Raw genomic sequence first — 22,198 nt, 5'->3', positions numbered from 1 at the left:
AACTACTACACCATTTCTTTTATTTTTTTATTTATTTATTAATTTTAACAAGACAGAACACTGTATGTTCTAACCTTCCCGTGTTATTTAGAAAAAGCAGAAACTTTTGTTTGTACTATAGTTTAAGTTATCTTCTTCTGTATGATAATTAGGAAGCAAGAATGAATTTAAACACCAAATGCATCTTCTTTTTGAACCAACCAAAGCAGATTCTCTCAACTTTCGCTTCCTTATCCTCTCTCAACGACAAGCTTAGTTTAGATTCCTCACGAACCCATTTTCAGATGTCTCACCGGATCTCTGGCCAACCCTCTCGCCGTCTCGTCGTCTCCAATGCTGCTTCTTCTTCTCCTTCTCTCTCTGGCGGCTTCCCAGGTACACGTAAAAGAATTGTTACTTTCTTTCTACTTGCTCTAGTTCATGAGCTTCCACTCATAGTTCAGATTTCAATTGACGAATCTCTCTGAGTTCTTCAACATTCGTGTTAGGTAACTATTATATTGAAGGTTTCTGGACTCACCTATAAGATTCAGTATTTCTACTACTTGTGAAACATTTGAGCTTCTAGTTCCAATTTTATGAAATTAGATTGATTAACCTCTCTGTGTTTCACAATTTTTTTTTTTTTTTTATAAAGATTTATTTTATATGCGTAATCTCTCTGTGTTTCATGAATATTCAGATCAATATTTAGATGATGGAGCTCAGGGTAAAGAGGAGATGGAAGCTGAAACAGAACAAGATCCTATGAACTTAGCTGATCCAGACAGCTGTTTCTGTGAGTTTCAAGGTGTTCATATACACCACAAAGTGTTTGATCCACAGACACTCTCTGATGATGTTTCAACCCCAAGCCTCCATGCTCAAGAAACACCAAAAACCGAGTTTCCGATGATTCTATTGCACGGCTTTGGCGCTTCTGTGTTCTCCTGGAACAGAGTTATGAAGCCTCTGGCTCGGCTCGTCCGTTCAAAAGTTCTGGCCTTTGATAGACCCGCATTTGGCTTGACTTCTCGGATTTTCCACCCGTTTAGTGGTACTGCCAATGATGCAAAACCATTGAATCCCTACTCTATGGTGTATTCCGTGCTCACTACGTTGTATTTCATCGATTTTCTTGCTGCCGATAAGGCGATTCTTGTGGGGTCAGTTAGTAGGTTCTATATACTTTGCATTTCTTAATTAAGGGCCACCATAAGCTGAGATTGTTTTTCATATGTTGTAGACATTCTGCAGGTTGCCCTATAGCTGTAGATTCTTACTTTGAAGCCCCAGAGCGTGTTGCTGCTCTCATTCTCGTCGCTCCAGCTATATTCGCTCCCCGTCCTGTGGCCACAACTGATGCTGGAGATAACCGTGGCAAAGAAGCTCCAACAACCAACTTTCTAGGGACTCTAGTTGAGTTAACCAAAGGCGTTATAAGAGCAATTTTGAGAGTGGTTACGGGAATGGCGAATATGCTGAATTCTCTCTACAAGAAAGCTTTAGCAGCTTTCCTCAGGTCCTTTCTTGGAGTAATGCTGGTACCGCTTTTTTTTGTCTTGGCTTCATTCACCAGTCATCTCATTTTTATATGTTGTTAGACCAAGAAATGTGGGTCTAGCGAACCTCGAAAGGATCTTACTTGATGAGTTTAAGGTGATGGGTTTTTCACCAGGTGAGGATGGCAATCAATAAATTTGGAGTAACAGCTGTTAGAAACGCATGGTATGACTCGAAACAAGTGACGGATCACGTCGTCCAGGGTTATACAAAGGTGGAATTTTCGGGTTTCTCAGGTTTATGTATCTCCTCTGCATTGTCATGTGTAAAGTTGGAAAATCTGATTTGCATTTGTTGCCAAATAAACAGCCTCTAAGAGCCAAGGGATGGGACAAAGCTCTAGTGGAATTCACAGTCGCTACACTAACAGATAATAATGGCTCAGAGAAAAAACCCCCATTGTCGAAAAGACTCCAAGAAATCAAATGTCCGGGTAACATCTCTTTCTATTCAATCCTGACAATTTCATTTGTGCTTTCAATGTATTAGAATCACAACTGGAACCAAGAGTTGTGCATTATATATAGTGTGAATCAATGACATGACACTTTTCTTCATGTTGGTAATATAGTTCTGATTGTGACGGGAGATACAGACCGGATTGTGCCAGCTTGGAACGCAGAGAGGCTGGCACGAGCCATACCGGGATCGGTGTTCGAAGTAATTAAGAAATGTGGTCATCTTCCTCAAGAGGAAAAGCCAGATGAGTTCATATCTATTGTTGCAAAGTTTCTAGGGAATGCTTTTGGAGGGTCACAACAAGTGGACTTGAAGTTCCAAGGGATTGTATCATGAAATAAAACTATATTTTTTTAGCTTAATCAAGACTAAATTTTAGAGAATCTTCATGTTATTGGACCTAAAGAAACAAATGTCGACAATATCAGAGACTAGATATAGAATAAAAACCGAGAGACATTGATTCTTCAACAGATTGATTTATAAGCGAGAATAATGCACCAGGTGCTCCTTGTGAGTTTGGGAAAGTTTTGCAGAGTCCAGTTGATTATCTTGGAGCTTGAAGACATATTCAAGCCCCAACTCTTCGACCCGAGCAACAGCTTCTGGAAGAACAAAGCCGGCAACATTTTGAATATCAAAGCGAGGGGTGTGAAGGCCAGTGCAGGCTTCCTTAGACAAGAGGGCGACATGCTTCTTGTTCGTCAGAGTAGCAGCATTCTCATCTTCCAGATCCTTCTCAGTCGCCTGAGCCATGTACTGCCTGACCTTTTCGAGATAAGCCAAACAAGGGAGGATTCTCATAGCAACAGTAAGCAAGCAGCCGAGAGCAGCCACATTCAGGCGCTTGCACTTGTCCAGTGAATCACAATCATCCTTGTTCAGTAGCTGCACAAACCTCATGCTGATACTGTAAAACAGTCTCTTTGCATTTACCAGTTGTGCAACGGCAAGGGACAAGTGACTAATATCAAATCGCTGAGAGATGAGGCGACCGAACACGGGATGAGTTTCATCGAGGGGGCGAAACTCTTTAAAAACCTTAGAGACCATAGCAGAAAAGGTAGTCCCTACGAACCTAACCGTCTCCCTGTAAGCCATATGGATAGGGTCAAACTTAGGGCAAGCCTTGGACTTGAGGGATGATCTCTTAAGCTCCTGGAGAGAAACCGAAACGATGGCATCAAGAAAATCCTTTTCAGTGGGAAGGACACTCATCTTCTTGAACATCATCATCTCATCCACCATTTCTGCTTTATCCATCTGCACAAGTACTAGTCAAAAATATACAGGAATTACTTTTCTGTTTCTTTTGGAGAAAAAAAGAGAGCAACCAATCAACTCATGTCTATATGCACCTCAATTTCAATCCTATGCAATTCCAATGACACGATACACATCACAAGAAGAAGCTCATGCAAACAGAGACCATTGTTTTACTAAACCTCTGCTCTCACAAAGGTTTGTCAATCAAGGCCACGAAATTAGGGTTTCGATTTCCAATCAAAGACTCAACGAGTGTACCACGACGTACAAAATCTAGGTCAAATTTCTCAACAGCTCAATGTTTAACAATCAGGTTTATCAATCTACACACAAACCTTTGAAAGGAAATTACCACTCGGATATAGAAAACATGTACAAATCAACTAACCAAAACTTACAACCACGGGAAGAGGAAAATCGAAGTAGATACCTTGAAAATTGAGGAACTATAACGAGGATTCGCGCGAGGATGAGGGAAGGAAACTCGTAATCCTAGGAATTTATCACTCTATATATATATTTCACCTCTTTAATTAGTGATATTAAAAATTAAAAAATCTTTGCATAAACAATTAAAATTGAACAATGTCAAACCAGTTACGTAGTTTGCTTGCCGCACAAGTTAGGTTTAGAGATGGTCAAATACGAGAAGCCCTTTTGTTCTAATAATTTTATTTTTTTATTTTCTTGATGAAAAAGAAGAAAGTAAAAAAAAGGGATATATTCACTTGTCACAGACTCACAATTATGAGGTTCTCTTGTCACAAAACCGGACCAGAAGTACCAATTAAAAATTGGAACAAAAGAATAGAGCATCCTATGAAGTTTAAGTTGGATCTGTCAAATGCACTTTTGTTGTATATTAACGCCCGTGAATGGTCGTAGTAATTGTATAGATTATCCGAAGAAAAACTGGACTATCTTCGTGTGGGTCTCTTGAGTTGCGGTTTCTGAACTTTATTTTGCTTTGGGATAGTTTCCAGTACTTGTATCGTCCTCTGTCTCTTGGCTGTTGAAAATCAAATGGGCATTGAGATTTGTATTGAAATAGTGGAAATATTTAAATCTCTTAAGAGGATTAGACTAACCATTCTCATGTTGTTGGTAGCTCTCTTGGAGTTTCCGCTTTGCAAACTCAAACTTTGCGTCTGGATCCAGAGCTTTGAGTTTCTGAATAGAGTGACAAGAACAAAGACAGTTGCTATTAGAAGAAAACAAATAATCAAACACCACAGTTATATTAGCTCAGACACTCACATCTTGTTGAGGTCCAGCAAGTTTCCGCTTTTGCTTAGCAACAATAGGCGGTTTTCTTTGGATTGCGGGTACCATTTGTTCTCTACTTTGCTTTAGTTGTCTTCTAGGCTCATCAAAATCGGTGGCTGAGTGCTTCATAGGTCTATCTTCTCTCCTAATGTGTTGATCCTTGCTGTACCCCCCAACCACATTGGCTTCATTTGTACCCTCAGGTCTACTCCTCTCGCTACTTTGCATTTTTCTTTCATGTTTTGACTCCACACTGTGACGAGGATCTGAAATCATTCACCACCATGAGTTTCAAAATATAGGAAGACTTTCAGGTAGAGAACAGAGTACCAAAGAGTGTATTAACTCACTTCCATCGCAGTCCAAGCAATCTAAGATCTTTAAGTGACCAAAGACATTTTGAAACAGGGACAAGAGAAGAAACTTGTCAGGATAACATTTCCTCTATGCCCGAAATAAAATATGACGAGCGAGAAAGATGTTTATAGACCTGAGAGAGTTCAAATCCATTGGGTTCAGGTGCATAGATATCTAAATCATGTGGAGGAGAAGGAAAGGCTTCTTCTTCATCAATTACTGAAAGGTTTGCTGACTCTGGCGTACCTTCAGTGCCTACAAGAGCCAATGACTATAAATCTAGACAAAAACCTGCTCGCAGTAACTACGGAACAGGATGGATAGAGCTATTTACCAGCCATTTCCTCCGGGGTGTTCATCCACTGGTCCACCAACTTCTTCCACTCTCTGTGCATCCCATATATAAAACACACAATCTTTATATTCGGGAGCCAGGAAGTGCGGAAGAGTAAAATGTTCATTAAACTAGCACAAGAACAGGTTCCTAATGATCAACCAAGGCCCTTCTAATGACAGTGTGCAATTTCTACATCCTAAAAGGTAGCTGGTTTGCATCTAAATCAAACAGTATTTTACTTCTTATTGGTGCTGTTGGGATGTAAAGGTCGATTTTCTTGGAACCTTTTGCCAAAGTTTAATGCACATCACAAATGCGAGGGTATGCGAACAAATGAAACTAAGCACACAATGAGAAACTGAGAATGATAAAACTCATACGCGAAAAGAGTCTTTGCAAGTTTGCTAATCTTATCGGAACTATGTCTCCTCAAACCATTAACAGCCTTTCCGATTTCAGTATCCTGCAAGAACGTAAACACTTAAATCACTCCACAGCCTCTAAAAGCTCGATCAGAACAACGATTCAGAAACTTCTACTACACCAAACCATACATTATCAAAAAAATTAACAAACCTTAAGAATGTCTACACTCATAGACATTGACTCAAGCTTTCTCAGGGATTCGAGTAACACAGATTCTGTCTGCAAAAAAAGATAACAGAAACCAAAAACCAACAATCAAAAACCCAAAAGATTCCAAATTTAACCAATGAATTAGCACAACTTTTGATGAAATTCAATCAAATAGACTAAAAACCTCATCTTCTTTGTTCAACAAGATATCTCTGTTCCTCATAACCTCATCAACAATCACAGAAGCCTCTTCGCCATCATCCGTCGCAACACCAGAATCATCCCTATCACCGCCGCCGCCAACTGTCTCCACCGTCCTACAGCCATGGTTAGCCTCTTCGTCTCCAGCAATCGACAGCTCAAGGTGGTCACAACCAATGCAGCGACTCACTCTACAAGAGAATAGAAGCTCAGCAATTCTATCTCTCCTGGATTTAAACTCATTTGGCCAATCTGCAGCAGCTACCATAATTGCATGATCAATGATACCAAAAATATCAGAATCTCCTCGCCGGAAATAGTCCCTCCAATTATCCAACGAAACCGATGGTTTCATCTTCGAATTTCTCGATCTGAAAAAACCTAATTCAATTTGAATTTAACAATAATCTTAGCTTTTTGAATATGAAATCAATATGGATGATCAAAAAAAATCCGTATAGTAGTTTTTTTTTTTTTTTTTTTGTTGGAATTAATTTCGCCTGAGAATCTGACAAAAGAGTTTCGCCAGAAAGTCCACAAGAACTTTCCCGAGAAAATTAAAGTAACAGAGATTGAGCCAATTAAAGAGAAGACCCTAGAATTTTAAAAAGCAAAAAGAAAAAAAAAAACACAACTAATTGGAACAGGTTGATGTTTACCATTTTTCACTAAAATAAAAAACTATGGTTATTAGAAAAAAAAAAAAAAAAAACTTTGGTAATTTTGATCATTTATATCTTGATAACTCGTCTAAGTAAATTATTGAATTTGTCAATATGTATTGATTTTAAAGATATAAACTTATGATTAATAGAATGATTATTTAGTTGATAATTAATAGCCTATACATGTGATTGTCTTATATGACATAATGACCCTTGATTAAAGAAAAGTTAACACATGGCCTAGCTAGTAAACACATGTCCTGTCCTGATATAAACAATGTGGTGTTCATTTTTCAAAGTTATGGATATCTACATTTATCACGTGAATACTTGTTAAGTAACAAATGTCCATAGTCTAACAACGCGTTTTTGGTGTCACAATTATGTGTTGGTTTCAAAAAACATTGTTAGTCCCACAGATATTAATTAGCACAATTTTTTTTTTTTTTTTTTGTATTTTTTCACTAAATTTCTGGTTAGTTTCGTGCTTTGACTCTTTAGTTAAGCATCGGCCACATGTTCCCGTTGTAGAAGCTGTCTTTGAAGTTTCGTCGTCAATATCATCCTCGACTATCTATTTTGCGTAAAAGACTTTTCTTCTATCAGAAGTTTCCTCTTCTTCTATTTTAATCTTCTTTCGCACTTGGAGATTCACGAGTTTGTCGGATCGATCTATTTTAACTCGGGTAAGCTAGATTTCATTCGTTTTGTTTCACCAATCACAAGTTATCGTTTATGCTCCATAGCTTCATCTCTGACCCAAGATCTTGTTTATGCATAATTTTTTATTTTACAACAAAATCATGAGTCAAGGATTAAGCTATGAAGCTTAAACATAACTTGTATTTGTTCTACATAATTTGCGTTTGATTTGGATCTAGAGGCCTTTTAATCAATATCTTGTCTTTACATATTTCGAAGTTACTGGTCTTTACGTTATTCCAATTCGTAAATAGTGATATTATTGAGAAATCAAATTTACAAGCAACCTTGCTATAAGATTTTCTTGCGTTTTCTTGTCTGTGATGTTTCTATTTGTTGATACATAAGGGTTCACTGTTTTTACTATCTTTCAAACTGTGCTTCTAGTGTTTCCATTTTGGATTTAGGCAAGTTGTTTAGTATAGCAAAACACTTTCGGACTTTTGACTCATAATCTCTTCGAATTTAGTTCATTTCCCAACTTCAAAATTCCCAATTGTGATATTGAGCATTGTTCCGTCCGGAATGTTACCTAGTGCACTAGTAGAGTTACAAACGATGAGTGGTTTTTAATATTTTGGTCTCAAAGGTCCTTGACAATGGTTTGACGAGAAAGAATAGTTCTTTGCAGATCCATGACTACGACTAGGCGAAAAAGCACACATTGGTGTAATACTTGTAGACGAGGAATCCATCTTCAAGGAGAAGGCAGAAGAGGAGGAGCTTGCATTTATTGTGGTAACACCTTTCTTGAGAGACTCTATGAGAATGTGGAACTAAGCCCTTTTGATTTATTCGGATTAGCCTTTGAAGAAGCTCGTAACCGTCACAATAACAGAAGATCGGTTCTCGGAGACCAACTAAGTTTTGAAGAGTTGTTGAACCGGCTCCCAGCGCAAGATCGTCGTGGTCCTCCTCCAGCTTCACTAGCTGCGATTAACTCATTGCAAAAGATCAAAATTAAGCAGAAGCATCTCGGTTTGGATCCATATTGTCCGGTTTGCCAAGACCAGTTTGAAATCGGATCGGATGCAAGAAAGATGCCGTGTAAACATATCTACCATTCGGAATGTATACTCCCGTGGTTAGTCCAGCGTAATACTTGCCCCGTCTGCCGCAAAGAACTACCACAAGACCGGAGTAATGGCCGGAAAAATCCATTGTGGCATCTTTGGCCGTTCAGGTCCTCTGGTTTGGCCTCAAACCACAATGGATTACCTTTATATTGAGATGCTTTTGAATCAATCCCATAATGTAGTATACAAATGTCATTTTATTTTATCTAAAATTGTTGGTTTTTCAATATTTTGGCATGTACAAAGGGGGTTTTGTAGCTTACTAGGATTTGTAGTCTTATGTACTAATGTATAAAATATTGTTTATCAGCCTTTGATCATTTCTTGTTTATAATGTTATTTTCTTCTATCCAATTTATCCATTCGGTCACGGTTGTTTGAACTCTTGTGTCGGTGGTCTTACCCAAAACAACCAACCATATTTTTATTTTATTTAAAATTTCCAAGGTGTATAAAAATTGTAATTATCATAATTAATACTAAATATAAGGAAAATGATAGTGAAGTTAAGAAAGTATATATGTGGAAATTAAATTCAGTTGAGAAAAAATAGAAAACCCTTTCAGAAACCCAATCCTTTTTTTTATTGTCTCATTTATGAAGAGAAAAAAAAATACATATTTATAATCGGAAATCGGAAAAATTCACTTCACTCTCTTCGATTTGCGTTTTGTTGTGTGTTTTTAAAATCAAGCTTTGTTTTGGGTAAGGAATTAAGAACAAAAACCTCGATTTCGATTTCCAAAGCTCCAAAATTCGAAGGTGAAATTTCTTCATCTTCTGTGAAATTTGTTAGCTCTTTCGTTCTCAATCTGGTGAAATTAGGGCTTTTGTTGAGCTGAGGAAGCTAATGATGGGTGTACCCACCGCTGAGGAAGGTGGGGTTTCTCTTTGTTGCTATGGCTTGAAACCTTAGTTTGCTTTTTGTCAATGGGTAAAACCGAGGATGATGTGAATCTCCGTGTCGCCGGCGGCGAAGCTACCGGCGATTCGACGGAGAGGAATGCTCGGTGTGGGTATTGCAAATGGATCTCAAGCTTCGTTGGGTTCAAATGTTTCTTCGTACTGCTTTTATCAGTCTCTTTGTTTCTTTCGGCTTTGTTTTTGTTGCTTCCGTTTCCTATGGATCGTGAGGATTCGAATCTCGATCCCAGATTTAGAGGTAATCTCCTTATTCTGAATTCGTTAAAAAGTGTCAATTTTTGCTAAAAATCTATTTTCCTATTTGGACAATGAATTTACTCTATAGCTTTAACTTTGGTCTCGGTCTATGTTTCATCGTCTATGTCCTGAATTTGCTAATTACTAATTATTACAAAGCTATTTTGGGAATGAGATTTGACCGTGATTTGTGCTTTAATGTCAGGGAAGAGTCAAAACTGCTTCCTCTTTGAAGCTTTTAGATTGGAGAATTAGGTTAATGGGGAGAAATAAATCTGTGAAGCTTTTTAAGAGTTACTTGTTTAAGCTATTTGAGATTTTGGTGCATTTTAAGTAGAAACTGTTGGTTATTGACATTAGTAGTGATGCGTGTTTATATCTCAGTGTTCTTTCATCAAGAGTTCTAAGTTTAGTGACTCTATCTTTGCTTTCACTTTGGACACCTGTAAATTTTACATGAGTAGTGAAGAGAAGACATCTTCTTACAAGTTTTAATAACTAGGAAAAATGGATGATCAATACTGATTTATAAGTTTTAGGGTCATAGATTATGGTTATTGATCACTATTAGGATATTGGCTCCTTGTTAATTGTTTTTCACATTTCGATGCAGGTCATGCTATATTAGCCAGTTTTAGCATCAATAGATCGGCTTCTTTTCTTAATGAAAATACATTGCAGCTTCAGAATGACATCTTTCAAGAGATGAGCTACATTTCCATCAAAGTACGATGTTTCATCTTTTTCTTAACCTTTTAATTATTATTTCCGATTCCTCTCGTCTCTCTCTTCGGATCTAACTTGGTTCTAATGAAACAACAGGTAACTATCCTGGCTGTTGAGCCGTCAGATGAATTGAACGTAACAAAGGTTGTGTTTGGAATTGACCCTGATACTGGATACCGAGAAATCTTACCTCTGTCCTTGAGTTCTATCAAAGAGATGTTCGAATCTGTGCTCATAAATCAATCTACTCTCCAGCTTACAAAATCCTTGTTTGGGGAAACCTTACTTTTTGAAGTGCTAAAGTTTCCAGGAGGAATCACTGTGATTCCACCGCAAAGTGTTTTCCCTCTGCAGAAATTCAAGATTGTTTTCAACTTTACCCTAAACTACTCTATTCACCAGATACAGATAAACTTCAATACCCTTGCTAGTCAACTCAAGAATGGGCTGAATCTCGCACCATACGAGGTTTGTCATATCTATCACAATACATTCTTTTCTAAATCTTTGAATCATGTTAAAAGTTATGCATTCATTAGCAAGTGTTGATGCCTCGAGTTAGATTGTGTTACCATGGATTTTGTCTGAATGCAGAATTTGTATGTAAGCTTATCGAACTCAGAAGGGTCGACCGTGTCTCCCCCGACAACTGTTCACTCATCGGTTTTGCTAAGAGTCGGGACTTCAAATTCAAGCCCAAGGTTGAAACAACTGACTGATACAATCACAGGTTCACGCTCGAAAAACCTTGGCCTGAATAATACCATATTTGGTAAGGTCAAGCAAGTTCGTCTTTCATCTTTCTTGCCAAACAGCAGTGATAGTAGCACCAAATCTCCATCACCCTCACCTAGTCCCCACTCCAAGCACCACCATCACCATCACCATCACCATCACCACCATCACCACCACCACCATCACCATCACAACCATCATCACCACCACCACCACAATCTTAGCCCGAATATGGCTCCCGAGGTTTCACCTGTGGCCTCTCCTGCTCCTCAGAGAAGCCGTAGGAGAGCTCCATCTGCACCTCCACCCTGCAACTCAGGGAATAGAGTACATTTCAAGGAGAAACACGTGCATTTTCCATCCACACCTGCGCCTGCTCCTTCTGCTGGGGCACCACGTCATCAGCTGCACTCACCGGCCCCGATTCCTGCAGCCAAGTCTCATATAGTTCCAATCTCTGCCCCTCTACCACATGTGGTGTTTGCCCATGCAGCTCAACCACCCAAAACTGAACCAAGGGAATCACACGCAAACGAAGCTGCTCATCCTCAACCGCAGTCCTCTTCATGTAAGTTGCTACTTAAAGTCTTCCAATTTAGCAAAGATATATCAAATCATAGACTCCCAATTCTAATCAAAAGCCTTCTTCTTTCTGTGTTTGGCATCAGCGATTGCGGTTTTACCGGCTCTGCCATGGATTGTCCTTCTCATGCTGATAGTGGCCGGGCTTCATGAATAACGACATTAACATGTCTAGTAAACTGTATCAACAGAGTACTCAAAAACTTTTTAAGTGTATAAAATGAATTCATATGGAAACTAGATACAGAACCGGAAGAGTTGTTATAGAATGATGCTGCGCAAAAGGGTGCAGCCTTCTACTTAAATCCCAATTGAATATAATGCTCTAAGAGCTTCTTTTGTATATTATTATATCTTCTAAAATAGAAAAGTTCTGTAGCCGCAAATGTATTTTTCCAGCCAAAAGCTACCGGAAAAGCCCAAGGTAAAGCAAGGATTCACTTTCTGGTTATCTCAAAATTAAAATCCAAAACCTTAGAACATAAAGTTATACAACACAGGGAAAAAAGTCATTAAGGTCTGTATGTATAAACAAGTCAATGTTCTCCTACTTAAGGTCAAGATCTGAGTAGCTCAAATCAGGTGGCTACGAGATGGAGACCCGACCGAGGAAGAACGCATGAGTAGGTAACGTACTTGACACTGTCAAGAAGTACAACCACAAAGATCCGGGAAAGTGATTTTGGGTTTGGGGGCACCACTCTGTCATTTTCAGAGTCGACGACCTCTCTTGGATCAAGCAACACTGAGACAACCATGGAGGATGATGATGTGGGTTTGTTAGTGTTTCCATGAAAGGTCTTGTTTTGAGCGTCTTTGTTCGGCTGGGTTCCGGTGATATTGAGCTCAGACGCCACAAGTGAAACAGGAAGTCCCTCGAGAATTCTCCTGTTCTTCATTCTCTTGCCGTGGGTAGTGACATTTTGGAGATGCTCCGCAGAAATGTTTGAGACTGATGATGGGACTATCGCACCGGGAGCAATATCAAACTGGAAAACCTCGGTGCACATGCTGTAATCCATTAGTGTCCCTGCAAAAGAATGCAATGTAGAGTTGAAAATCCAGATCACTCCATTTAGTAGAACTACATAGAGAACAAGAATTACCTGAGCCACCTTCATGAAACCACTGGTGAAGTCTTTTCCCTTCAGAAGAGAGAGCCGTTGAATGTGGAAGCATTGCTGCATTTCCTCTTACCTCCGGAACAGCTATAGCAGAAGACAGTGCACCAGGCATGGTCAAATCCGGTTCTTTACTTTTGACTGTTTCAGTGATATTCTTCTTCCCTAGAGCCGTTGCTTTCTCGCTCGCCAAAACAGAGTGAATTATCAAGTTCCCATCGATCTTCACAAGCCCATCGTTTCTTGGGACATAGAGTGAAGCAAACAGAGGATCACTCGCATTGCTCAATGAACTTGATCGTCCTTCTACTTTCGGATGACCATTATAATCTACTCCTCCACAACTATCTCTCTCACCATGAATTATCCTACTAGAATGTATATTTCCTTCAGAAATCCCACTTTCTCTTCTAACATCAGAACCATCCCCGACCATTAGAACCTTCCCCTTATGTTCATCGTAATACCGGTGACCATCATATTTAGACAAACCGCCAAAGCTTCCACCTTCTCCTCCATAATTTACATTCATAAACGGAACCAATGTACCAAACAAGAACATAAAGAAGAGAATTCCAATAAAACTAATACTAGCAACCTTCTTGAGCTTACTTTTGCCCTCATTCTTCTTACTATCTGCCTTCTTCGGTCTACAACTCGAGACAGGCTTAGGATTTAACTTGGGAATGGGAACCAATGGAGTCTGTGATCCATAGCCCCTAACAGGATAAGGCGGATAGGGCATCCATTGATACGGTAAAGGCGGTGCAGCCATATAAGGATTCATAGGAGGCGCACCAGAAGCAACAGCCATTTGTTGCCTTAAAGCTACATTCTCAGCCATAACATAAGCAATCTTACCATTCAATTCAGCAATGGTGGCATTCATACTCTTCACTTTTCTTTCAAGCTCCTCAGTTTGTTGCTTCTTCCTCAACCTCGAAAGCTGAGCACTTTCACGGTTCCTAATCTGCCTTATCAACTTCCTCTTGTCGTCATCATCACCTTCGTTGTTCGTAGCGACTGATTTATCATCAGACTTTTGGTACTTGCAGCTCCTTAATTCGCCACTGGAGTCTCCATTTTCATTCTTCCTCTTGCTGACAGAAGATTTCTGGTGATTGCTTGATTCAGGGGAGGATAATGCGTCAACGGTGTCGGACACAAAAGTCTTTGAGCCTTGAGATGAAACCTGAGAATGAACAGAATCAGATCGTCCTTCTAAACCTCCATCGCCGCTTCTGTTCTCCGATGAGTCCAAATTCGAACGACTATTCCCGATCTCCTCAGGGATCACCACCGCGGGCTCCGCCAAATCGAAATCGAAGAAATCATCAGAATTCTCAAACGAGAAATCGAAATCAGCAAAATCTCCGTTCTCATCGTCGAGTAAGAAGTCGAGATCGGAGATCGGCGCATCCATTGAAATCGGATCAGAATCAGATAGGAAAAGAGGATCTAGCGGCGGAATAGAAATCATATCGGATTCCGAAAACATGCTAGGGTTCAGATTAGGTATCTCCGGCGGAGGAGCAATAACGAATGTTGATTCCGTCATCGTCGGAGCGTTCGAATTTTCCTCTGGCTTCGCTTCTCGATGATTCCACACGGTTTTTAACTTTGGAACAAGGCAACGTCGACGAATATACTTAAGAATTAAGATTATATTACATCCACGCGCAGCGCGTGTACATTAAACTCCGAACACGTGTTTGTTTAGTCAAACAAAACTATCTTCTCATTGGCTTGCTTACTTGGATTAAGAAATTAATAGTGAAGGGCAAATAGTGTTACAATGTGTTGTATGATGAATGTAGATGAAAGAGTTAAAATTTAAATATTGAGGTAATTTTTCTAATCCAGAATCGTTGTTAATTTTGTGTTTTTTACACATAAGATTTCTTTATGAGATGAAGCTGTAATAAATCAAATAAGAAAACCGAAGCTGTAAAAGCTCAAACAAAACCAGAAATTATTATAATCAAGTCATAAACATTGCATTTCCATAGTCCACAAGCATAAAAAATCCATTGATCAAAAGACTAACCAATGGGTGAACATCAAATTCTAAGGGCTAATCTTGAGCAAATAATATCCGACAACTTAATTGAAACTTGAAAAAAAAGAAAGAAAGAGAGATTAGTTCAGGCAACACCAAAGAACTAATCACCAACCGATTACCTTATCTTTGACAGAACCATAGGATTTTCTACATGATCCAAAAAGACTTCAATATTAGTATAATCTCCAAGTCCTTTGATCCAGATTTTTCTAGCTTTGTGTTCCTTGAGATCGTAACATAGTAAATAAAAAGACGTAGGTTCCGGTGCAAATAAAAGCTCGCCGGTACCAAGTATACCCCTGAAGCTGAATGATCGATTTACACAAGAAGGAACCAAGACATAAATATTTGACCATTCTTGTTTGCTGGCATCTTCTAGAATCCAAACGTCAAGTCGTATACAGTCAAATAACAAATTCGTTACAGCTATCTTTTCGCCGTACTTCGCTAGAATTCCGACCTTCCCCGGTAACTTAACGACACTAAACTTTTCAGACCCCACATCAAAGCACATTAGAGACTGAACATGGTTGACCATAGCTAGATAATACACAACCCCATTGCTACATATCCCTTTAGTTCTAGGAGGAAGATAATGATTAATCTCACAATCGATCATTCTCCATTTCTTCTTTTTACCTCCTAGAGTGAAAACTTGATGTTCCTTGGACACAACATTTCCTTTATGATTGGCTGCTATCGTCATGCACAAGACTTTGTATTCATCCTTAACAGGATCATATCCCAAAAAGGGGAATATGTCTGGGAATATGTCTTTCTTCTTAGTTCTGACTCTAGGTAAAGTTACAAATTGACAAGTAGTAGGATTTCCAATTACCACTTTAGTATATAGATTTTCTAGACAGCAGATCAAGCCACGGACAGGTGGAGAATAGTCATACCAGCTAGCCGAATTCGAATCAGGGTAACACCTAACCCTTTGATGATCAGAAGATGGATCCTCTTGAGAGCAAGAGTGGAAGAAATGCACATCTATGTCAAGATTGTAGATTGAGAAAAGAAGACGTGGTCGAGCCAAGGATTGAGTCAGGTACATGTTGGTGAAATCTTTGTTAAGGACTATCGATGACCATGACTTCGAAAGGAGGATCAGCTTCGATATGGTTTTGGCCTTCAATTTCATGAGAATCTCCTCTTTCAGATTCAGAGGCATTATTCCTTCGAAGGGGTAAGTTTGGGACCTTGTAACACGTTTTGAAGTGTTACCGATTGTCTTTTTCACCTTAAGCTGCTCCATGGCTGTTTTCAGTTCCGCTCACTGTCTCGTTTTTTCCTTTTTTTTTTTACTTTTTTTTTTTTTTTTGGTCAGGGTTTTTGTTTTTACTCTGAAACCTTAATATCTTTTTACAGGTTTTGGAGATTTGCTGATAAACTTCTCACTTTTTATGGTGGACAAGAGCATAGCGCCTTATCGTATATGCAGATGCGTGGACGGGTCTAGACCGATGAGATATTAGATTCTCAGTTAGAAAGTATGACTAACATAAATGTTAGTTTTAGGAAACAAAATGTAAAAAGTAAAAATCTCAAAATTTTAGATTCAATACCTTTTAAATCATATACGCAGACGCGTGGAAGGGTCTATACCAATGAGCTTTATTAGATTCTCAATTAGAAAGTATGAATAACACAAATTTTAGTTTTAAAAAACAAAAAGTAAAAAGTAAAATTTCAAAATTTTAGATTCAATACCTTTAAAATTGTATGCGCAGACGCGTGGACGAGTTTAGAATGATGAAATTTACTAAATTCTCAGTTGAAAAATATGATTAACAGAAATTTAGTTTGAAACAAAAAGAAATAAAGAAAATCTCAAAATTTAGATTCAATATCTTTTGAATGTATTCGTAGACGTGTGGACAATATTAGGTGCCCATATTATTTACCGTTTAGACCGCGTTTTAGAACCTCGTTAACTAAAAACTCTCTCTGAAATTTCTCTTTTTCGACACATTTAAAATGTTAATCTTCGATGTCCTTGATATGAGATAATATTTCCCGTAATTCATACAAAGTGATTCATATGTGAAAGATTCAAATAACATCTCAACCAATTCGGCAACTAGCCTAAACATGGGCGTTACGTCCCCGCTACGCAGAGTTGGCGATATTGGTCATTATCAAAAGCTAATAACAGTACAAATATTAATAGCACTGTACAAAAATTCACTAGTAATGTTAACAGTTTTTTTTTTTTTTTTCCTTGAAACATACCTTTCATAGAAACCAAGAAAACTTGGACAGGGGAATACAAAGTGCCTCCTATAATGAGATACACCTACAGCAAATTCATAACATACAACCAAGAGCACATTAAGAATTGAAAAAAGCGAACCAAGAAGCGAGGAAAGAGATGCCGTGGCGTCCCAAGTTTTGAGCTCGAGACAAATGATCCAAATGACATCGAATAAGATTTTTAATCTCGAGGATTAGAGCAGTCGCTGGTCTTGAGCAAGAAGAATGGAGGCGATTGTTTCTTTCTTTCCAGACAGTATACATAGAAGCTTGAAAGGCATTCCGAAGAATCGTAGCCACATGATCTTGTCTTGTAATGTTAACAGTTTTGCCATTATTGATCCTACTTTTAAACTGGCGTTGGACATTGAAGTCCCAAAATGACCTAATAACGCCAATCATGATCATCATTTGCCTTTGACATTCATTAGCAAAATACTTTGTAAACGGTGTACCAATTAAGTCTCATTTGTGAAATATTTAACGGTGATAGATAAATTAGATGGACATTCATGTATTGATGATATTCTTTGTCTATAGATATATAGACGAATGCATAAATAATTCTTAGAAGATTGTATAAAGTTTCTTGTGATCAGTAGATAAAAATACTATCATGCACAAAAGCATGTGTTTCTTTATTGATTTGGTATGACTATATATAGTTACCCCCAAAAGAGCCACAAGACTGCAATATTTTCTAAAACAATAGTAGAGAATAAAAGTTAAAGAAGCTTCTTTTTGAGGAAGAAGCGTTTGAGATGCCAAACTTGAATAAGTGAAACGCCAAAAGCTAGTCCGAAAGACATAAAGCCGAGCTGAGCTACCCTCTGGTTTGTCTTCTCGTTTATTTCCCTCATATATGCTTCCCTGCACCATTTTTAGGAGAGAAATCTTCATAATCTACATCGTCATTTATACTTACGATTTGAGATGAAAATTATTAAGAACCTGATTCTCAAATAGAGTATGTTGGCCCTAATAGCACTTGCGTATTCTGTAGATTTTCGAATCTCAAGCTCCACACCCTGTAACAATATACATATATTCAACTACATGTATTTAATTTCTTGAAATTATTGTAATCATACATATATATGAATTGGAAATGAAGGACTTGCCTCGATCTTTTCTTTCTTGGCAACAGAATCCCAGTCTTTGGCTCTGATACCCATCTTCCAATCAAGACTGACGATAACAGAGTTATTGACTGAGTGATGTGTCTGGTCGTGATGCATTGCTAAACAAGCTAAGAATGTTCCACTCTCGCTCGTTGTAAAGGCAGCCTGACCGTGAGTCACGTTTGCTATCTTGTATAGTTCCTTACCATACGGAGATGTTACCTATAAATTAAACCAAGGCATATCAAGACACACAAATTTATCTTACTTTAACTCCAACTATAGACAACATTTATAAACCAAACCCTTATTTTTTCAATCTATCAATCCAAAATCTCTTGGTAGTAGTTCATGAGAATTTTGTGGTTAACTAGTTGATTTTTTTTACAAATCTATCACCAGTTCAATGTTGATTTTCGATCCCAACTCTGAATTTCTTGTTTATCTAAACCTATTTATCATTATCATAACTAATAGTCTAATTCACTCTATCTCATATATATAACGTTTGACCACATGTAACGAAATTTCCCTGATGCATGAAAATTTACGAAGAAAAATGGAGTATGGTTAGTATACAAACCCGAACATCTAATGTTGGACCAAGTTGAGTGAAAGACTCGTCGATGCAAATGTAATCGAGGACAACGACCACGTTGGCTTGGATGTCTTCGTAGACGCATCTCTCTCCTGAAGTTGGAACCGTTAACCATATTGCCTCCACCGCCGGAAAAATAGAGCCACCGCCTGCGAGGCACATCAAACCAATGAATAGTACGGGTGAGATCGCCATTTTTGAGAGAGAGGTGAGTTTAAGGTTATTGAAAACCCCCAAAAAAAAAGAGGAACAAGTTTAAGGTTATTAAGCAAGAGAAGGTTTTAAGACAGTGGCGCGTGGAGTTAAAGCCATTTTTGTATCCAATCAGTAAAGGCCATGTAGGATGTGGTGAAGATCGTCCACGCGCCTTGGTCTCGACCGGAGCCGTTTTTGGAGTATTTACTTTTATGGAAACTACGTTTAATTTTGACCAGCAATATCATCTATATAAGGAAGTAAATCCAACAAAAATATTTTCACATTAAATGTTCTTGAAATAAATTTTATTTTAAATTCTTCCTCTTTTATGTCAACACACATACTAAAAGGATTTTTAGGCATTCCAAATCTCCAATGGATTGATTATAGCCGTGTCTCATCTGGAAATTTATACTAATGAAAAAATATTTGAGAGAATTGACCACAAACCACAAAACATAGTAGATCAAGCCATGAATTAGTAGCTTTAGTTTAGACCATATCATGAATTTAAGATTATTAAGTAGATTACGATTTACGTAACGTTCGAGATTAACTGCTCCTATTCAATGACAAGATGACACTGTAACATTTTCCACGCTAATTTGTACTTAAGGAGAAGATACTTTGTTTTTCGGTGCATTGATATTTGTTTGACAAAATTGTACATAACGCCGTACGCACCATGAAAAAATGAAATGTGACACCAACCAAAAGTATAGAATAGTGTAAAAAATTTAATACTTTATGATTCCACCAAATCAACCCACTAATTTACTAACATATAAATAATATTTCAAAAGTCCGACAAATTAACCCAAAAAAAAAAGGAAGCAACTCTGTTTTTATTCTCTTCCCCACTTGATTGCGATTTGAGAGAGAGAGAGAAAGGTCGAGAAAGTCTTTTCATCTCCTTCACCCTCATCGTTTCGCGTCTCTCTCAGAAAATGCTCATCAGAAATTATCTCCTTTTTGTTTCCTTGATGTGTTGTCTCTTCTAATCTCCGGTGAAGAGACAAATCAAAGATCGAGAATTTATAAGACAAAGCAGAGAAGGAGAGATACGAAGCTTTTTCTTCATCTATGGCTGCTATGACAGAGAAGGAAGCTATGGTGGATCCTTTTCTGGTCGAAGCTCTTCAGAATCCTCGTCATCGTCTCACCAGTTAGTCAATTTTCGATTTTGCTTTCTCTCTGTTGGGTTTGATCTGATTTTGGTCATTTCATTTCGTGCTAGGGTTTCATAGAATTGGGGGACAATTACGAGTTTCTCTTATTCTCGATCTTGTGTTTCGTTCAATTATAGTTTATGTTGTGGTGATTGATTAGGGTTTGATTAGATCCATGACTAATTAACAATTCCCTTTACTCAATGACCCAAATCATAATCACTTGTATTCTTAGCTCAATCAGAATCCTCATGATTGAACATTGAAGCTTGTCTAATTTGAATTACCTTTTGTCTCATTTGATCCTCTCTAAGCTGATTTGCGCATATATATAAGTATCTTGTCTTCAAGTTTCAACATTTTTTTTTATGTTTAAGTTTAATTTCCGCATCTGGAAAGATTCTCTTAAATGTGGTTGATGGGTGATAAAAAGGTTGCCTCTTTATTTGTTGGTTGGTGTGTGTGTTTTTAGTTTTGCGGATGGAGCTTGATATACAGAAGTTCTTTCAAAACCCTGAGCAGCTTCAGTTCGAATTCCGGCCTTTTCCAACATCGTACCTGCGTCTTGCTGCACATCGAGTTGCTCAGCATTATGGACTAGTAACCATGGCTTTGGACAATGGTACTGGTGCTGGTGATGGATCCGAGAACAGAATCCTGGTGACTAAGACAGCGGAGAGTAGATTTCCTTATGTCTGCTTATCCGAAATCCCTGTGAAACAACCTGAGAATGGTAGACCCGAGGGTTTCAAAATCGCTATCAAGCCTAGACCCAAGAGAGGATCTGGTTGTGGGGGTAGCGGATCGGGAGTACAACAGAATCTTTTGAGAAGTGTTGAGGAGAGAAAGGAAGAGTATGATAAAGCCCGGGCTCGGATCTTTAACAGCCCTAGCAGCTCCGACTCTGAAGATTCTTCATCACTACGACCTCCCCCTCTTGAAGTGAAAAACACATGTATAAACCGGAATGAGACTGAAGTGGCGGTTAATAATGATCCTGTTGATGCTGTTACTCGAGACTCTGGACGGACTTCTCGAGTAGCCATTATCAGAGATAGAGAGAAAGATCGATATGACCCGGATTATGATAGGAGCTATGACAGGTATGTCGTAGATCCCGCCTACAGGTAAACCTTTCAATCTCTATTATGGTGATATTCAACAAAACTAATTGGTGTACACTCTGGAATATAAAGGTCATTTTCTTGTTTGTAGGTACGTCAGGGTTATGCCGTCTGGCCAAAGCTTCAGTCCAATACCAATCCACATTCCGTTTCACGATGGGGTTTTCCCGCAGATGCCAAGAGGTCATCAAGCCAACCTAAACTATGGGCATCCGCTTAACCCTGCTTTGAGTCCCTTTACTCATAACGCGGCTTCATATACACCGTGGCCAAACTCACCTGCTATGAACTATGCACAGCCGTTGAACGGCTCAGACACAAATCTTTTCAGGTTTGCTGATACTAAACTCTTGTTCAATTCGCCATTTGATTGATTATCGCAAATATAGTGTATGCTAACTCGTCATTTGCACTGCAGGCATCCTTCTGCAAGTAATCCCTGACCGCAAGACTAGTGTTCGAGTATTCAATGTCTGTAATGAAAAGCAGATTCTATAGATATTAGCCTTTAGGAGCTCCCTGTTCTGTTCCGAACAATGGCTACTTCTTTCTTATATAACAAAACATCTACCTTGTTTTTTTATCTTGAATTATTTTATTATCGAGCTTTGAATGAGCCCTAGAGACGACGATACAGAAACCAAATCTTTAATGATGGCTTTTCTTCTTATGGTGAACCAAATTGTTCAAAGGAAATTGGAACTCGATTCTTAAATGAGATTTTTTTTAAAATGGGAAATGATTGACTATATAGTATTCACCTTTAATTGTTTTTTATGTTACATACAAACTAGATCGTGCGGGTTGTTATTTTGAATCGATAGGATTTACATAAAGTTGTAATTTAAATGTATTGTTTTGTTTTATGTAATTAATAGTGAAAATATCAATCTTTAGT

General features: G+C 38.3%; 9 protein-coding genes across 14 annotated transcripts; 4 read left to right on the top strand and 5 right to left on the bottom strand.

Annotated features, from left to right (window-relative positions):
- Positions 1-67: 67 nt before the first annotated feature.
- Positions 68-2,472, top strand: LOC9318767 (2-hydroxy-6-oxononadienedioate/2-hydroxy-6-oxononatrienedioate hydrolase). 2 transcript variants are annotated; one of them, XM_021033315.1, is made up of 6 exons: positions 68-375; positions 683-1,153; positions 1,237-1,523; positions 1,658-1,756; positions 1,852-1,975; positions 2,114-2,472. In XM_021033315.1, the coding sequence occupies exons 1-6, from the start codon at positions 162-164 to the stop codon at positions 2,335-2,337; spliced, it is 1,419 nt and encodes a 472-aa protein (XP_020888974.1). In that variant the 5' UTR covers positions 68-161; the 3' UTR covers positions 2,338-2,472. The 2 variants fall into 2 exon arrangements, with proteins under 2 accessions (XP_020888974.1, XP_020888973.1); XM_021033314.1 differs by having other exon boundaries at positions 72-375; positions 683-1,145; positions 1,226-1,523.
- Positions 2,417-3,416, bottom strand: LOC9318766 (nucleolar GTP-binding protein 1). The gene is made up of 2 exons (XM_002882654.2): positions 3,360-3,416; positions 2,417-3,264 (listed from the first exon to the last, which is right to left on the bottom strand). Exons 1-2 carry the CDS (start codon positions 3,399-3,401, stop codon positions 2,482-2,484), a joined length of 825 nt encoding a protein of 274 aa, XP_002882700.2. The 5' UTR covers positions 3,402-3,416; the 3' UTR covers positions 2,417-2,481.
- A 555-nt stretch (positions 3,417-3,971) lies between these two features.
- LOC9320881 (probable mediator of RNA polymerase II transcription subunit 26a) lies at positions 3,972-6,719 on the bottom strand. The gene is made up of 9 exons (XM_021033317.1): positions 5,988-6,719; positions 5,804-5,872; positions 5,608-5,690; positions 5,225-5,277; positions 5,024-5,145; positions 4,884-4,911; positions 4,525-4,799; positions 4,356-4,437; positions 3,972-4,276 (listed from the first exon to the last, which is right to left on the bottom strand). Exons 1-9 carry the CDS (start codon positions 6,357-6,359, stop codon positions 4,185-4,187), a joined length of 1,176 nt encoding a protein of 391 aa, XP_020888976.1. The 5' UTR covers positions 6,360-6,719; the 3' UTR covers positions 3,972-4,184.
- Positions 6,720-7,121: 402 nt separating this feature from the next.
- Positions 7,122-8,817, top strand: LOC110229671 (probable E3 ubiquitin-protein ligase RHC1A). Of its 2 annotated transcripts, none has more exons than XM_021030317.1 (2): positions 7,122-7,355; positions 7,993-8,817. In XM_021030317.1, exon 2 carries the CDS (start codon positions 8,007-8,009, stop codon positions 8,598-8,600), a length of 594 nt encoding a protein of 197 aa, XP_020885976.1. In that variant the 5' UTR covers positions 7,122-7,355; positions 7,993-8,006; the 3' UTR covers positions 8,601-8,817. The 2 variants fall into 2 exon arrangements, with proteins under 2 accessions (XP_020885976.1, XP_020885975.1); XM_021030316.1 differs by having other exon boundaries at positions 7,123-7,355; positions 8,003-8,817.
- A 135-nt stretch (positions 8,818-8,952) lies between these two features.
- On the top strand, positions 8,953-11,956 carry LOC9318765. Of its 2 annotated transcripts, none has more exons than XM_021030314.1 (5): positions 8,953-9,609; positions 10,222-10,334; positions 10,431-10,802; positions 10,929-11,637; positions 11,738-11,956. In XM_021030314.1, the coding sequence occupies exons 1-5, from the start codon at positions 9,378-9,380 to the stop codon at positions 11,806-11,808; spliced, it is 1,497 nt and encodes a 498-aa protein (XP_020885973.1). In that variant the 5' UTR covers positions 8,953-9,377; the 3' UTR covers positions 11,809-11,956. The 2 variants fall into 2 exon arrangements, with proteins under 2 accessions (XP_020885973.1, XP_020885972.1); XM_021030313.1 differs by having other exon boundaries at positions 9,043-9,609; positions 11,735-11,956.
- Positions 11,957-12,076: 120 nt separating this feature from the next.
- Positions 12,077-14,478, bottom strand: LOC9318764 (bZIP transcription factor 28). 2 transcript variants are annotated; one of them, XM_002882652.2, is made up of 2 exons: positions 12,758-14,478; positions 12,077-12,681 (listed from the first exon to the last, which is right to left on the bottom strand). In XM_002882652.2, the coding sequence occupies exons 1-2, from the start codon at positions 14,328-14,330 to the stop codon at positions 12,230-12,232; spliced, it is 2,025 nt and encodes a 674-aa protein (XP_002882698.1). In that variant the 5' UTR covers positions 14,331-14,478; the 3' UTR covers positions 12,077-12,229. The 2 variants fall into 2 exon arrangements, with proteins under 2 accessions (XP_002882698.1, XP_020885971.1); XM_021030312.1 differs by having other exon boundaries at positions 12,767-14,407.
- Positions 14,479-14,621: 143 nt separating this feature from the next.
- On the bottom strand, positions 14,622-16,425 carry LOC9318763 (putative F-box protein At3g10790). The gene has a single exon (XM_021030315.1). It carries the CDS (start codon positions 16,090-16,092, stop codon positions 14,950-14,952), a length of 1,143 nt encoding a protein of 380 aa, XP_020885974.1. The 5' UTR covers positions 16,093-16,425; the 3' UTR covers positions 14,622-14,949.
- A 348-nt stretch (positions 16,426-16,773) lies between these two features.
- LOC9320880 (transmembrane emp24 domain-containing protein p24delta6) lies at positions 16,774-19,613 on the bottom strand. Its single transcript, XM_021032885.1, has 4 exons — positions 18,795-19,613; positions 18,212-18,433; positions 18,042-18,118; positions 16,774-17,960 (listed from the first exon to the last, which is right to left on the bottom strand). Exons 1-4 carry the CDS (start codon positions 19,002-19,004, stop codon positions 17,816-17,818), a joined length of 654 nt encoding a protein of 217 aa, XP_020888544.1. The 5' UTR covers positions 19,005-19,613; the 3' UTR covers positions 16,774-17,815.
- A 213-nt stretch (positions 19,614-19,826) lies between these two features.
- LOC9320879 lies at positions 19,827-21,970 on the top strand. 2 transcript variants are annotated; one of them, XM_021032324.1, is made up of 4 exons: positions 19,827-20,172; positions 20,649-21,279; positions 21,392-21,631; positions 21,719-21,970. In XM_021032324.1, exons 1-4 carry the CDS (start codon positions 20,091-20,093, stop codon positions 21,741-21,743), a joined length of 978 nt encoding a protein of 325 aa, XP_020887983.1. In that variant the 5' UTR covers positions 19,827-20,090; the 3' UTR covers positions 21,744-21,970. The 2 variants fall into 2 exon arrangements, with proteins under 2 accessions (XP_020887983.1, XP_002884813.1); XM_002884767.2 differs by having other exon boundaries at positions 19,858-20,172; positions 20,649-21,303.
- The last annotated feature ends 228 nt before the right edge of the window (positions 21,971-22,198 follow it).

This window comes from Arabidopsis lyrata (genome assembly GCF_000004255.2).
Source record: "Arabidopsis lyrata subsp. lyrata unplaced genomic scaffold ARALYscaffold_3, whole genome shotgun sequence".
Taxonomy (NCBI): domain Eukaryota; kingdom Viridiplantae; phylum Streptophyta; class Magnoliopsida; order Brassicales; family Brassicaceae; genus Arabidopsis; species Arabidopsis lyrata.
This window is presented reverse-complemented; position numbering and strand designations above follow the sequence as displayed.

What these genes read in the sequence shown, in the direction of transcription:
- LOC9318767 (XM_021033314.1), top strand. Translation starts at nt 162, where the DNA reads ATGAATTTAAACACCAAATGCATCTTCTTTTTGAACCAACCAAAGCAG. An exon ending in GATAAGGCGATTCTTGTGGG is followed by an intron (nt 1,146 to 1,225) that starts GTCAGTTAGTAG and finishes CATATGTTGTAG; the next exon opens with ACATTCTGCAGGTTGCCCTA. An exon ending in CCTTTCTTGGAGTAATGCTG is followed by an intron (nt 1,524 to 1,657) that starts GTACCGCTTTTT and finishes GTTTTTCACCAG; the next exon opens with GTGAGGATGGCAATCAATAA.
- LOC110229671 (XM_021030317.1), top strand. Translation starts at nt 8,007, where the DNA reads ATGACTACGACTAGGCGAAAAAGCACACATTGGTGTAATACTTGTAGA.
- LOC9320881 (XM_021033317.1), bottom strand. Translation starts at nt 6,359, where the DNA reads ATGAAACCATCGGTTTCGTTGGATAATTGGAGGGACTATTTCCGGCGA. An exon ending in TGTTGAACAAAGAAGATGAG is followed by an intron (nt 5,873 to 5,987) that starts GTTTTTAGTCTA and finishes CTTTTTTTGCAG; the next exon opens with ACAGAATCTGTGTTACTCGA. An exon ending in ATGGATTTGAACTCTCTCAG is followed by an intron (nt 4,912 to 5,023) that starts GTCTATAAACAT and finishes GGTCACTTAAAG; the next exon opens with ATCTTAGATTGCTTGGACTG.
- LOC9318763 (XM_021030315.1), bottom strand. Translation starts at nt 16,092, where the DNA reads ATGGAGCAGCTTAAGGTGAAAAAGACAATCGGTAACACTTCAAAACGT.
- LOC9318766 (XM_002882654.2), bottom strand. Translation starts at nt 3,401, where the DNA reads ATGTGTATCGTGTCATTGGAATTGCATAGGATTGAAATTGAG. An exon ending in TGCATAGGATTGAAATTGAG is followed by an intron (nt 3,265 to 3,359) that starts GTGCATATAGAC and finishes GTACTTGTGCAG; the next exon opens with ATGGATAAAGCAGAAATGGT.
- LOC9320880 (XM_021032885.1), bottom strand. Translation starts at nt 19,004, where the DNA reads ATGGCGATCTCACCCGTACTATTCATTGGTTTGATGTGCCTCGCAGGC. An exon ending in GTCCAACATTAGATGTTCGG is followed by an intron (nt 18,434 to 18,794) that starts GTTTGTATACTA and finishes TTTAATTTATAG; the next exon opens with GTAACATCTCCGTATGGTAA. An exon ending in ATACTCTATTTGAGAATCAG is followed by an intron (nt 17,961 to 18,041) that starts GTTCTTAATAAT and finishes AAAATGGTGCAG; the next exon opens with GGAAGCATATATGAGGGAAA.
- LOC9318764 (XM_002882652.2), bottom strand. Translation starts at nt 14,330, where the DNA reads ATGACGGAATCAACATTCGTTATTGCTCCTCCGCCGGAGATACCTAAT. An exon ending in GTTTCATGAAGGTGGCTCAG is followed by an intron (nt 12,682 to 12,757) that starts GTAATTCTTGTT and finishes ATTCTTTTGCAG; the next exon opens with GGACACTAATGGATTACAGC.
- LOC9320879 (XM_002884767.2), top strand. Translation starts at nt 20,091, where the DNA reads ATGGCTGCTATGACAGAGAAGGAAGCTATGGTGGATCCTTTTCTGGTC. An exon ending in TCCTCGTCATCGTCTCACCA is followed by an intron (nt 20,173 to 20,648) that starts GTTAGTCAATTT and finishes GTGTGTTTTTAG; the next exon opens with TTTTGCGGATGGAGCTTGAT. An exon ending in GTCGTAGATCCCGCCTACAG is followed by an intron (nt 21,304 to 21,391) that starts GTAAACCTTTCA and finishes TCTTGTTTGTAG; the next exon opens with GTACGTCAGGGTTATGCCGT.
- LOC9318765 (XM_021030313.1), top strand. Translation starts at nt 9,378, where the DNA reads ATGGGTAAAACCGAGGATGATGTGAATCTCCGTGTCGCCGGCGGCGAA. An exon ending in TGAGCTACATTTCCATCAAA is followed by an intron (nt 10,335 to 10,430) that starts GTACGATGTTTC and finishes ATGAAACAACAG; the next exon opens with GTAACTATCCTGGCTGTTGA. An exon ending in TCAACCGCAGTCCTCTTCAT is followed by an intron (nt 11,638 to 11,734) that starts GTAAGTTGCTAC and finishes TGTGTTTGGCAT; the next exon opens with CAGCGATTGCGGTTTTACCG.